Here is a 13,335-nt window from a genome sequence, read left to right as displayed (position 1 = left end):
CCTGGCTAAATAAAGGTAAATAAAGCTGACGTGACTTTACAAATACAAGGAAAAAGGTATACCTGTGTGTATTCTGCGATGGGCTTTTAGATGCGAGCTCTTGGTGTAGACTTTGTTGCAGCCGTCATAATCGCACATGTGTACACGCCTTCTCTTCATGTCTGGTGAGTCAGGGTCAACTTGGATGTCCACATCTGTATTCATACTGAGAACAAAACACGTTTTATTTATTAGGGTGTGGCGACTAGTTCAAATCATACGTAAACCTATCGGACAATCTAAAGATTAAGGGAGCATTTGTGCATGTGAAGGCAGGTACAAACATCTTCACGAGTAAAATTGATTAATCTAGCAAACATCCTTGGGATTACAGTGATCAAACTAGACGTTACAATAAAAGCATACAATGAAAACTTGTAATGCGAAACTCTTAAAGGTGAAGCGTGGCATTTCTGCACCACTAATGGCACCAAACACGAAAACTGTTTGAATCTGGAGGTTGGAAGTGTTGCTGCACAGTGATACCAATAAGTTTTCAAATGAATCAACCTTTCTTGGATGTTCCATTTACTAGCCTACATGACCTTACATTTTTTTCATTTATGTAACATTTTAAGGTACATTGTCATTGACAATAATAAAAAAAGCACAAATGCCAATAAAAAGATTTTTAAAAAACTGTTTACAATTAAAAAAAAAAAAGTTTTTTCTATTTTGGTACTTGAACTACATATAATTTTAAAATGTTAATGTTGTGTTCATTAAGTAAAATACAGCAAGTAGTCACTGTCTTAATTTCTTTATTATTAATGAGTGCTGATTTAGCAGTAAAAAAAAACTGTATAATTTGCAACCAATTTATATCGATATCAGTTCTATTTCATGGGGTGTAAAAAAAAAGATTACCTTTTTACAATTTTTTGCGCAAATGCAAAAATACAACAAATATTAAAAAAAAATATATATATATATATATATATATATATATATATATACATACACACACACACACACACACACATAAAAAAAATTAAAATGTTTAGTTATATCGCCATGCCCCGAGAAACCTGTTTGGAAACGACCATTATTTTATTTGCAATTCAGTTTAAATTACACATTGCTTATCATACATTTGACTTATTTTTACTATGTTACATAAAAAGCTATGGCATTTATTTATTTTAGTGTGCAGGATGCCAGATAGCAAAACTGACACCTGTTTTAAAAACCTTACTGATTTTAAATGATAAAACCAATTAAATTAAATATGAGCCTCTTATTACTATACATATAATAATCTTGCAGTGTAAAAACGCTACTTAAAATGATTCTGGGACAGAAGTATGAGTAATATATAGCACCATGACAGGACCCCTGGTGTAACCATCCTAACTGGCCACCAGGGAGGGCTGAAGAGCAGGCATGTATGTGTGTGTCTCTAAATTCCATACAGCTGGAGAGTTTCCAGTTCAATGCTGATCTCTCTCCCTTTCCCTTCCCGCTCCAATCCCCCCCCTCCCCTTGCAATGTTTTTTTCAGTCTGTGTCTCTCTCCCCTCCTTTCCTTCCTCTCTCTTTCTCTTTCTCAGTCTCTTCCTTTCCCCTCCCTGGCTGCAAACCAGTTCACTCCCTTTCCCCTCTTTCTCCCAACTCCTTTCCATCGAATTTTCTCTCTCCAAGCAATCATCTAACCGCATGTCCGAACAATTATGCACACACCGGCAAAAGACCTTCTTGTTCTCCATCCTACCCCATCACCCTGCCACTTCTATCTGTCCTTCTTTGCATTTTACTTCAGCTTTCAAAGGTGTGACGACATTGCAAGTTATGTAACATTGTTTACACCCAGTTTAGAGAGAACCCTGCCCAGCAACACACACTCACACACACCCAACAGAAGAGGATGCATCCAGCTTATAATCAACGCTAAAAGAGCCATGGGCCTCCAGTGTGCTGAAGGTTACATAATCGTCCAGAGGAGTGGTGCAGTGATGCCATTAGACCAGGAGGTCAAACGCTCTGCCACATACATATCCCAACAATGACATGTACAGATGTATCTGGATATGCAGACACACTCTCTCTCACCTGGGTTCCATCCCTTGTGTGCTGAAAGAGGCCGATCCAGACTCTGTGCCGCTCTCAGCATCACTTTCAGACTGATACTCGACTGGAGAGGTTGAGCCTGGCTTTATACGCACTGAAAAAGAAAAAAATAAATTATCAACTGAAATATTAACATGAATTTCAGCTTTTTAAATATGCCATCCTTCATTTCTATTAATATTATTATTATTATTTGAATTAGTTTTTTATATTTTCTGTTTTTCAAAGTATTTTTAAAGTCACGTATTTTTGTCTTTTATCAGTTTTTTAAACTGCTTTTGAATTTTTTATATAGCTTTTAGTAATTTCAGTTTTAGTTACTTTAGAACATTAAGTTATCAACTAAATGAAAATGAGAAATGCTACCTTTGCATCTAGCTCACATAAAATAAGAGTTATTCTATATTTATTTATTTACATTTTTTTTTTCAAATAGCTATTTTTTTCTGGTTTTAAATCAAGTTAACTATATATATATATATATATATATATATATATATATATATATATATATATATATATATATATTAACTAACAAGATCATTTCTGTAAAATACATAATATGCAAAATCTAACCATGTTGTAACAAGAAGAACATGTTAGTAATACTATTTTAAGTGTAAGTCCCACCATATAACACAGTAAGTTATAAGCTGTATGCAAAAGAGTCATTAGTTTGGCAATCGGTTGGACAATACTGGTCACACTGTATTGTTTTGATCCAATAAAAGAATCATTTTGTTTGGAAATTGGATTCAATAGTGCTGTGGTGCCACTAGAGCAATTTTGTATGCATGCAAAAATGCACATCATTAAAAGAGCTGACTTATATTTTTGGTTCCAATACTGTTTTTATTAAATGGTAGTGGTTTTAAATAAAAATAAGCGCTTACTTTTAAGAGCTGATCTTATTTTTTAAGAGCAGACCCTACCAATGAGCATTTTTTGTTAAATATCATTTATACAAAGGATTTCACATTTGCAGGTTGAAATTTGTTTATCCAGATCTGTGGTCTCATACTTTAGCAGCCCACTGTATATATTGTTCTGTTCATATGTTATGATTGTTTAAAAAGCTTCACGCTGAAATAAGGTGTAAGCAGAGCACTGGGTCCATTTCTCAAACAAGCCAATAAATCAAATACAGAAAGGCCTTCCTGCCTAAAGTTTAATTCAAACAACATCACTTCCAGGACATAATATGATTCAGACCATTATTATAAATTTGCGAGAAGTCTTTTGTGTTTGTTGGCATCCAGACAGTTCACAAGTCCACAGGACAAAGAAAAAGAGAGAGAAAAATATCACAAGTTAAATACATGTTCCATATTGACACAGGGTGTGGATAGTTAAGTACTGGCCTGAGATCTCTGGACGTGACCTTTAACCAGATGATTTGTAGAAGCCCCAGAGTATTCAAAGATTACCTTCTAAATGAAGGGGGAAGGGTGCTGCCTATTCATTAATTCTCTTCTCCCCAAACCAAACTGCCCCATATTACTCAAAAAAAAACATATACAGAGATCCTTCTTCACAAACAACCTCACACTAGAGACAATTTGGGGTGCTATGGGCCTGTTCAATAAAGCACACTGCGTCCTCCACCTTAGTAGTTTTCCCATAAAATGAGTCCAAAAGAAACTGATCTACTTTACTGTCTCTTTGAAGATGGTCCCCACCCAAATAACACAATTTACTGACCTTCATAATGTGTCCATTACATTCAACTGGGTTTCATGGAGCTACATACAAAGTTAACAACCGGAAAAAAACAACAAAAAAACAGCCAAGCACAACTCCTCCCTGAGTTCAGACTTTGGGGTTGTATTAGTGTGTTAAACAAGCATTAGTGTTTCCTCATAGTTTTATTTGGGTGGGGTTCTCCTATGAAAAAAACATTCAGCATTTTTTTTGTATGTGTGTTTTAATGTTCTTATTATGGTCCAAGACCTGCATGGTGTCTTTCAGGGGAGGTTGAAAGCCGTGAGATTAAAAAGACTCAAGAGGACCGAACCATTTCACTCCGAAGAGGGGTGAATCATGGAAAGATCCAAGTTTTCAGGAAGAAAACTGAGGTCTTAAACCTAAATATTGATGGTTCATCTCTCAAAAATTGATCACAGTAACCACAGTTTCGTCTTGGGACAAATTATGCACCAAAGTTTAATACTTTGGTTTAGAAATTTCAACAAACCCCTAAAACTGAGAAAAAATAATAGTGCCTAGCAAGACCACTAATAACCACTGTAACTATGGTATTTGTGGGAAACTATGCTACTACGGTTAAGTTTTATAATTTGTCCTGCTTAAAAAGTTAAACATCTTGTCAAAAGCTGATGAAATATGTTTGTTTAAAACAAAAATGATTCAGAAACCTCAAAAAAACCTTTTCATGAGTGAAACTGTAACAGCGTGTACTAAGCAATTTCTATTTAATAACAGCTTTTTAATAAAGACCGGTAAGATTTGCTTTATTATTAAAAGTTTAAGCTTGTATATGCCTCACCCTGAAATCATCTTTTGTGTCTTTTATATGCATGTCCACATGTGTGGGATGAAGCAGCGTCTGTATGCTGATAACTAAACGGCAATGGCACGAAACTTCAAGAGGGCGAGACCAAGGGTGTGACTGCCTAAAGGAAATGGGCGAACAGATGATCAGCATTGCCAGTTTCAAAAAGCGGAGACAAGGTCCCACCCCAAGCTCAAATTTGCATTCTTGCTTTTCAATGGCACTTAACGCATGCCTGCAATAACATTTCTACTCGAGTAAGATCATGTCATTCTATTGAATATGTACGGGGATTGTAAAGAAATGAATGATTCTGCTTCTATTCCATTTAATGATTTGGGTTTTGAGGAAGAAATAACAGACAATATTTGGAAAATAAGACCTTTGCTCTTACAGTAGCTATCAAATGATGAGATTAATCCTTTCAGATTTCAACAAAATGGTTATAATGTTATACAATTATAAATATAAAGGGTTTAAAAGGGTTAAAAGATTCATTCAATTTAACACTACAAATGGTGAATTCTGTTCTAAATAGTATCTAAAAACTGATCTTTGGCCTTCAAAAATGATTAGAACTGATTTTAACATTTATCACTGAATAAAAGCAGATTAGTATTTCCATGTGCTATGCATTTCGATGCAGTTATATAAAAAAAAAATCTGTGAGACGAGTAAAGAATGCTGTTGCATATATCTGCCTCCGTTTAGTTCTATTATAGAAACACACTTAAATTACCAAACCCAATGACAGAATACAGTACTGTTCAAATGTATGGGGTCAGTAGGACTTTTTTCATGTTTTTGAAATAAGTCCCTTATGCTCATTGATGCAACATTTATTTGATCAAAAATAATAATAAAATTATTACTAAAATTTAAAATAACTGTTTTTTATCTGAACACCTTTTAAATTGTAATTAATTTCTTATATATAAATCCATTTTTATCATAATTAATGTTGAAAATGGCTGGGCTGCAAAACATTTTGTGGAAACAGTGATAAATGTTTTTCAGAATTCTTTGATTGACAGAAAGTTCAGAAGAGCACTGATTTAAAACAGAATTGACATTTGATCAATTTTAATGCGTTCTTGGTGTAAAAGTATTTTATCTTACTGACCCCAAACTTTCAAAATCATTAAGAAATTAATAAATTGATTTAAACATTTAATGTGTAATAAATTTATATCAATTAATATATAATATTTCAATACATTTAATTACATTTTTAGTTAACTGACAGCAAAGTGGCTCTAATTCATATGTTGTGTTTTACGAAACCGAATTACAAGAAAAACATGTTGTAAAAACACTGTTCAGACTATTCACATTGCTGTAGGCACTAATTATAATATTTAAAATCTTATGAATTAAAACAAATATTTAAATAAATAATAAATATAATAAGAAGAAATAATAATAAATATTTAAATGTATAATAAATATAAAAAATATTTAATTTCATTTTATTTAAAGCTTATTATTATAATTTCTTTTTTATATTGTTGTTGTTTTTTTTTGTTTGTTTGTTTGTTTTTTTACATTTTTAAAAGAGCTTTTTAAAGTTAGCTTATTTTAAACCATTAATGGGCATGTTAATGAAACGTTAGCGGAACAGAACTACAAGAAAAACATTGGTCGTAAAAATGTAAGCAGTTCTGAATACGAACAGGTTCATGATTCCCAACCCTACTATTGTAGCTATTATGTAGATTTATGAGGTTGTGGAAGCTCATTCTAGTGCTACAGCTGAGCATGTGCAATAGGACTCAGCCTTATTACCTGACCCCTCCGACCGGCCGTCGCTTCCGATGAGAGGTACTGTGATGGCGGCGGTAGCCACTCCGTCTGTGGGTACGGTTGTGTAGACCACCGGTAAGGACTGCACCACCACGGGGATGGTCTGCAGCTGCCCCATTTTACTGGGCATGCTCACGGAGGGTATGGTGTGGATGAAATGCAGGATCTGCTGACCTCCGACCCCTTGCGTGGATGCCAGGATGGAGCCCGGCGACAGCACCGCCGGGATAGTGGCGCTCGCCGTGATGTTCGCAGGGGTGGAGGTTGCCGTGGCTACCGGAAGGGAGGGGCGGGGCTTGTTGAGGGACAGGTCCACGGGTTCCGTCTGGTCGTCATCGTTGTGTTGGGTGCTGATGTCACGGAGCGGAGGGGGCGAGGACTTGATTTTGAGGTCTGTAGGCTCGGGATAATCATCTAACGGCTCTTGTTTCTGTAGAAGCACAAAAATATAAGAAAACTGTGAGGAAAACTAGGGTATAAGGGAGATAAGGAACAAATATGGAAGAGCAAACGAGGCGAGGAAGGAGATTACGAAGGACAGAAAGGAAAGGGAGGGTACAGAGCGCTCATGCTCAGCTGTGCAGCAGCTCCACAAAACACAGGAACAATAGCTGGCCAGATTGGGCCTCCGCGCTGCAGAGGAGAAGGCCTGAAGCTGGCACGAGTCCAGCTCAACACAGCCAAGCCCAGACACACAAATTTATACACACATACACAAAGATCTGTGTGTGTGTGTGTGTGTGTGTGTGTGTGTGTGTGTGTGTGTGTGTGTGTGTGTGTGTGTGTGTGTGTGTGTGTGTGCAAGCTACACCCACTAAACTCCCTCTGCAGTGAGACTTCTAAGTAGCTTTAAGGCCTGTGTGTTTATGCTTTCGGTGAGGTAATAAAACAAATGAAAAGTTTGAAACTAATTCCTGAATGACACTTCATGCAAACAGAGAGGCTTGCGTGTTCTTAGCAACAGCAATGGAACACTGAACATAAAACGTTAAACTTGTGCTGCCTCTCTGTGCAAAACTCATTTCCATGATGATAGGATGTTGTGGGTGGTTGTCAAGGTGTTGCTATGTGGTCGATAAAGTGTTCTGAGTGTTTTTTAGCACATTGCTTAGCAGTTGTTGGGTCTCTTTGATATTCCGATCTCTAGTTTCATTCTTCAATGCAAGTCTATGGAATTCTAAGGATGTAAAAACACTATTCAGACTATTCAAAATGACTTTTCTTTCACATCCAGCTTGCCGTAGGCACCAATTAAATTTTTTTAAATAAAACATTTTTCCCAATGGATTTTAAACATTTTAAACTACTTTAAATTACTTTTGTTATTTTTTTTTGCTTTTATTATATGCTCATCTACATTTTTTCTCTGAATACACAATCATAGGTATTAAGTAATTATAGTGATGCCTGAATTAATAATAAAGTTTGTTGTAATAAGATCTTTCAACTTGAAGCTGAACTTTCCAAATCACATGCTTAAATGACATCATCAAAAACATAACATTACATTTTCAGCATGGCAAATTCTCATGACGTCAATCAATAAAGTAAAAAAAACAAAGGGAAGACAGGTACAGACAGAAGCTGATTTGAGTATCTGGAGGTATTAGGAGGAAACAAGTGAGAGAAAACAAGAGCGAGTGGGCCGGGGTGGGAGCGAAACACAGAGAATAAGGGGAGAGTGGGTGGGAAAGGCCTCCGGTTGTCATGGAAACTGGGAGGTATATCAGCTGACTCATTTTCCCGCCCACCTCTTTCTCCGTCTCTCTATAGTTCTCCACCCTGCCACCTCACTCTCTCTGCATCCCCACCCTTCATCCACTCCACCTTTCTCATTTTCTTGAGTTGTTTTCCATTGCTCAAACTCAAAGAAATCACGTAAAGATGTCGAGCTGGAGTCGGGAGAACGACGTCGATAAGTGACCCAATTATCACTAGTGTGCTGTGTGGGATGCTAATTGAGTATGTTCAATGTCTATTAGCAGTTGTAGGAAAGTGTCTGTGAGTGTTGAGAGAAGGATGAGCCTCGTGGCTGTCATTATCAAAACAAACTGTTTAATCTGTGAGATCTTTTACAACAACATTCATATTAGCTATACATTTGGGTTGCGTTAATTAGATGCAAACAAAACATAAACTAATTGTGAGAAACAAACAGGTTTCTTCACAAATCAACACCAAAGTCACCAAATTATTTCTTTTTTTTTCCTAAATTAAACAGACAACATTGCAGACGTTTGTTCAGGTCTCCAGTGTTATAATAATTTTGGTACCTGCCTATTAGGGTTGGGCGATGTCTTCAAATTTGGCATCGGACGATGTCTACAGTGAAACATCGCGATGGACGATGACGGGATTGGGTGCGAGTTTGGGGGGGGTGGGGGGGGGGGGGGGGGGGGTGGGGGTCAGGGGGATTGGGAGAGGTGTGCCCAAAGAGTGAATCGTTATAAGGGATAACAACTAATGATTCCTAACACTGTGTCTACACCGGATGTGCTCCGGAGCGATTATCTTCAGAGAGCAAGTTGCTATGGTTACTTACATACCCTGAAAGTAACCTCTGATTTTGGAACCGAAAGCTGAGGTTATCTGCTCACTTATCCTCAAACATACCCGAGTATGTCATATAACCTGCTTTTTGAAATACCCCCCTGGCTGTGGATGTACTGCATTATAAAAAAAAATCACACAGGTAAAACACAGACAAACCAGTCAAAACAAAATAACAGCCAACATATCAAGCACACACAGACATACAAAGTGAAAAGAGTAGTTCGGTGAGAAACTATTGGCAGAAACCTAAGAGCAAGCACCGAAGAGCAACTACTCATGGTAAAGGTTGGCAGCGCAGAGAGAACCGCTCCCTGTTTCTCACTGTGTAGAAATGCAGAACAAATTGAGAGCGAGAAAAAGAAACTAGAACTATTATGTGAGTTTCTGATGAAAAATCCTTCCATTTAACATTGTTAGGAATGATGGACTGATAGCAGTATGACTCTCTGCTGACCTTAATGGGCAAACTGGCCATTAATAATATTCCCAAGAGAGTTTACATTCCACCACAATACTAAGAGATAAAAAAGCTTTGTTACAAATTAGGTTACTAATTAATTACAACAGACAACAAATGACTGATGGCAACTATGTGGATTTCTGTCTTGGATCATGAAGTTCTACGTGTTAATGACAATTGTTTTTTTATGTCTTACAAAAACAGGGAGGGGCTGCCTCTACTACTAATATCCAAAATTCAAAGCTAGGACAATGGTGTTGCACTGTGCTGGATAGATTACTTACAAATTGTAGTCCATTACTGATTACAAATTACATCATGGAAATTGTAGTTAGTAATGTACTCTGTTGGATTACACACATTAGGTAATGTATTCTGAATACTGTTAGATTACATTTAGATTACTTCTGACCTAACCAATCAGAATTTTTTTTCATTCTTTGATATTATTTAATATCCTCTCCATATGTGTTTGATTACAGTCACCTGAATTAATTACTGGTGCAGTTCCATAAAACTGGAACACTTTCTGAATGTATAAAAGGCATAGGATTTTTTTTTGAAGAAAAAAAAAATAGGAGAAAAAAAAAGAATTGGGATGAATCAATACATTCTGTATAATTTACTGTCATTGTGTAAATAATATGCAATCATGTAATCTATAGAAAAGTAACTGTTATCTGATAATGAGTACTTTGAAATGCAATCTTTGAAATCAATTACAAGTACTCAATTTTTAGAATCTGATTATGTAATCCAAATTACATTTAATCAGTTACTACCCACTACCCAGCACTGGTGCTGCACTATGCAAACTACTTTATGTTGTAAAAGCATAATGCTGCACCATCAAATATGGTCATCAATTTCAGGAACCAATACTAGTGACATATCAACATTCTTGATACCACAACACACTGAAAATGGTATACACTAACTACTAACACATTCAGACAATGGCATATAGGCTTCAAGTACTGGTATATTCTTAACAACCTTGCAGTCAAATGTTAGTCCAGCTGTCTGGAGCTCTGCTCATTATGCTGGAAATGAACATTTGGTACATGCTGCTTTAAAGACCTAAAGCAGTAAGACTTCTGTCTGCTTACATCAGGAACATAAATAAGAGCCCATCTTGTTTTGTCTCTCCAGTCTACCATTAAACTGTCAGAATGATGATCACTGTCAAAGACCCCAGTGTATCCAGTACACTGCCCCAGGTTCACAGGCAAACTAGCCCTCTCTTCTCTCATCCCAGATACATCCACTCAATGTCAGTATAAGCAGACTGGATTCATGCTTGACACAAAATCCAGTGTGTATCCTACCTTAAAATCAAACTCACGAGTTTCTGAAAGCCCGTTGCAGGTTGAGAATGCATGTTGTTTAGTCAGGCCAGTCATTTAGGATTCTGCAGGGTGTGGTGTACAGATACGGATGATAAAATATAGGAGTGCAAGGAAACGGTAGTAGCTGAGGGTGATATTACCATCCATGTTTGTGGCCCTGCCTAGCATTTGAAAGGGAGTGTCATGTAGCCTCTCCCACAAACAATTCACCAACTACCACCCTGGGCCTCATTGACCTACCGGGTTACAATGTCATGTTGTCTATGAAGACCTACTCCAACTGTGATGTGTTTGAGCGCACAACTTTGAAATACCCGGCAACCGACGGAGAGCCCTTACCTTCCTTTTCACAACCACCTGCCATATCAGATTGAGCAGGTGAAATCGACAGCAGATCTTAACGGCAACTCCAAGGTACTTTTTCCCAAACTGAACAACTCAATGAAGAACAGCAGCTGCCTTCAACTCTTCCCCGGTGAATCTTTCTACAGATTTCTGACCAGTAGCAAAGCTGTTCTATAATAAAACTGGTTCCGAATCGAGTCTTTATGAAGCACCAGCTGGGTAAAAGCACATTAGACACAGAGAAGGCTGTATGTGTGTGAAGAGGATGAGAATAAAAGGGTGTGGAGCACATCTTTGTGCCTAAATGTTCCGGTTAGCTCCAGAGTGAGTGCATGGCAGGCATGTAAGGTGTATGCGGATGCGAGCATGTGTGGAACCCTGCAGGTATGTGGTGTTCTGCGTGTGTCTTATGGCTTTAGGAGTGTATAGTGAGGGGGTGGGAGTATTGTGAGGGGGTGGGGTGGTGTGTCAGTGTGTGTGTGCTCAGGCGGAGGGGTGTGGGGAGGCTACATCACAGTCGTTCCAACTCCCGCCAGAGCCTCGTTGCCATGACTACAGCAGAACGGAAGCCTCCCTCAATATATCCTATTAGGGCATTGGCGAGACTTGGAAGGAAAGATAGAAGGACAGAATAGGAAAGGTAAAAAAAGATACCCCAACAAAGTGAAGAGAAAAGAGCACTGGAGGAGTAATGTTAATACATAAAATATTATGTTATGACTCCTTATGGGGAACTTCAGACTGTAAGATACCGTCCGGCAGAGGGAATTGCCTGTTAATGATCACTCTTCTGTTTCTTCAATTCTCTCTTGTATATTTAGTAATGGAAAAAATGTAAGATTTAAGGAATACTGTCTCTTTCCTGGACTCAGTCGCAAATGGGATGCATATCTGTAGCACATTGAATACAAAAAAAGGAAGTGCTTTTCGAAAATAAACTGTGATTGGCTGACTTGGCACAATTTCCAGAGGTCAGGGTGCACGGGTTTGTATTAGTTTGCTGAGAAAAAGTTTATAAGTTACAAGGCAGCTACTATGAGTTTTTCTGATAGTCGAGAGTATTTGTTAAAGTTTGCAAAAGTTTCATGGTAGAAAGTAAACATTACAAAACAATCTTTGGCTGGTCGCCTTACATCTGATTCAGATAACACCTTCCTGTCTAACTGAGTGGTTCTTAACCAGGACGAGCATTGTGCGATTTGTTTTATTCTAGAAAGGATTCAATTGGACAGAAAAGAAAATAAGTGTAGTCATTAAGATTTTTGGTCTGTTTTCCCAGAAGAAAACTACATTTTCAATGCATGTCTGCAAAGGATGCCTCAAAGCCACAAAATTCACCCTATTTTAATTTAATGGGGACGATGTAACCAAATCATCCAAGCATGTTTTATTAAACAAATGCCCTTATAATTTTTAATTAAAATGTCATAACTATAATAACTTCATCTTCTGGTAAAACAAATTCCCTCTAGTATACAGGACTTCTCCAGTCATTTAATCTGCATAACCCTTCTCCCCTTCCTTTCATACAATCAACTGCAAACTCACATTCACACCTCAATCCATCCAATCAACAACCAATGTATAGAAGCAAGTCCCCACCCTTTTTTTTTTTTTTCTTTTTTGACAATCCATTTCACACAGATATTATATTGACAAAAAGATATGTTGCTACTTCTGGTTCATTTAGAATTTAACGCCAAGTCAAATAGTCCAGAGGATCATATTATAAACCTATTATTACATACATTTGTAGAATAACATGTAGCTATGCCCTGGCCTTATCTAGAAAGAGGAGATCCAAGTCTAGAGGAACCCTGAGGTCAACTGACTTCATCTAAGTGACACTGCAACCACACCCCTTTCCAGTAACTCCAAGCTTCCTCTCTATCCCACAACGAAGTTCAAACCCCACAAAAGCTCACTCACCACCATACACTCCACCTCCTCTGGCTCCGACTTGATTTGTATGGATGGCATCTCCTCAACAGGCTCAGAGGTGGCTGCAGTGGATTTCTTCGGACTCGTCTGACACTGCAAAGGAGAAACAGAGAACACTTAAAAACTAATCGGAGCATCAAGTTATAGTCTTACCAGCAGTCTCATGAGTAAGCAGAATGCTAACCTCTGACCAGATTCACCATATCTACAATCCACCTGAAGTTCAGAATTAAATTTGAAAGAAAAGTTAGCATGAGACTACAGAGA

At 37.5% G+C, this 13,335-nt stretch overlaps 1 protein-coding gene across 5 annotated transcripts in view; it reads right to left on the bottom strand.

The window, feature by feature from the left end:
- Positions 1–13,335, bottom strand: part of LOC109045386 (Krueppel-like factor 8) — a 41,585-nt gene that overhangs the window by 3,139 nt on the left and 25,111 nt on the right. For 4 of the 5 annotated variants that reach the window (XR_006157654.1, XM_042748131.1, XM_042748132.1 and 1 more), the window contains exons 2-5: positions 13,057–13,161; positions 6,403–6,850; positions 2,088–2,199; positions 63–205 (exon numbers count right to left, since the gene is read on the bottom strand). Coding sequence is in view for 4 of the 5 variants with exons in the window: in XM_042748131.1 (XP_042604065.1) it covers positions 63–205; positions 2,088–2,199; positions 6,403–6,850; positions 13,057–13,161 (808 nt within the window). In the remaining variant the exon portion in view is untranslated. Of the gene's footprint in view, positions 1–62; positions 206–2,087; positions 2,200–6,402; positions 6,851–13,056; positions 13,162–13,252; positions 13,278–13,335 lie in introns of those variants that run through there. The other variant, XM_042748133.1, reaches the window with a different exon arrangement.

The sequence above is a fragment of the Cyprinus carpio genome, chromosome B21 (assembly GCF_018340385.1).
Source record: "Cyprinus carpio isolate SPL01 chromosome B21, ASM1834038v1, whole genome shotgun sequence".
Lineage (NCBI taxonomy): Eukaryota > Metazoa > Chordata > Actinopteri > Cypriniformes > Cyprinidae > Cyprinus > Cyprinus carpio.
This window is presented reverse-complemented; position numbering and strand designations above follow the sequence as displayed.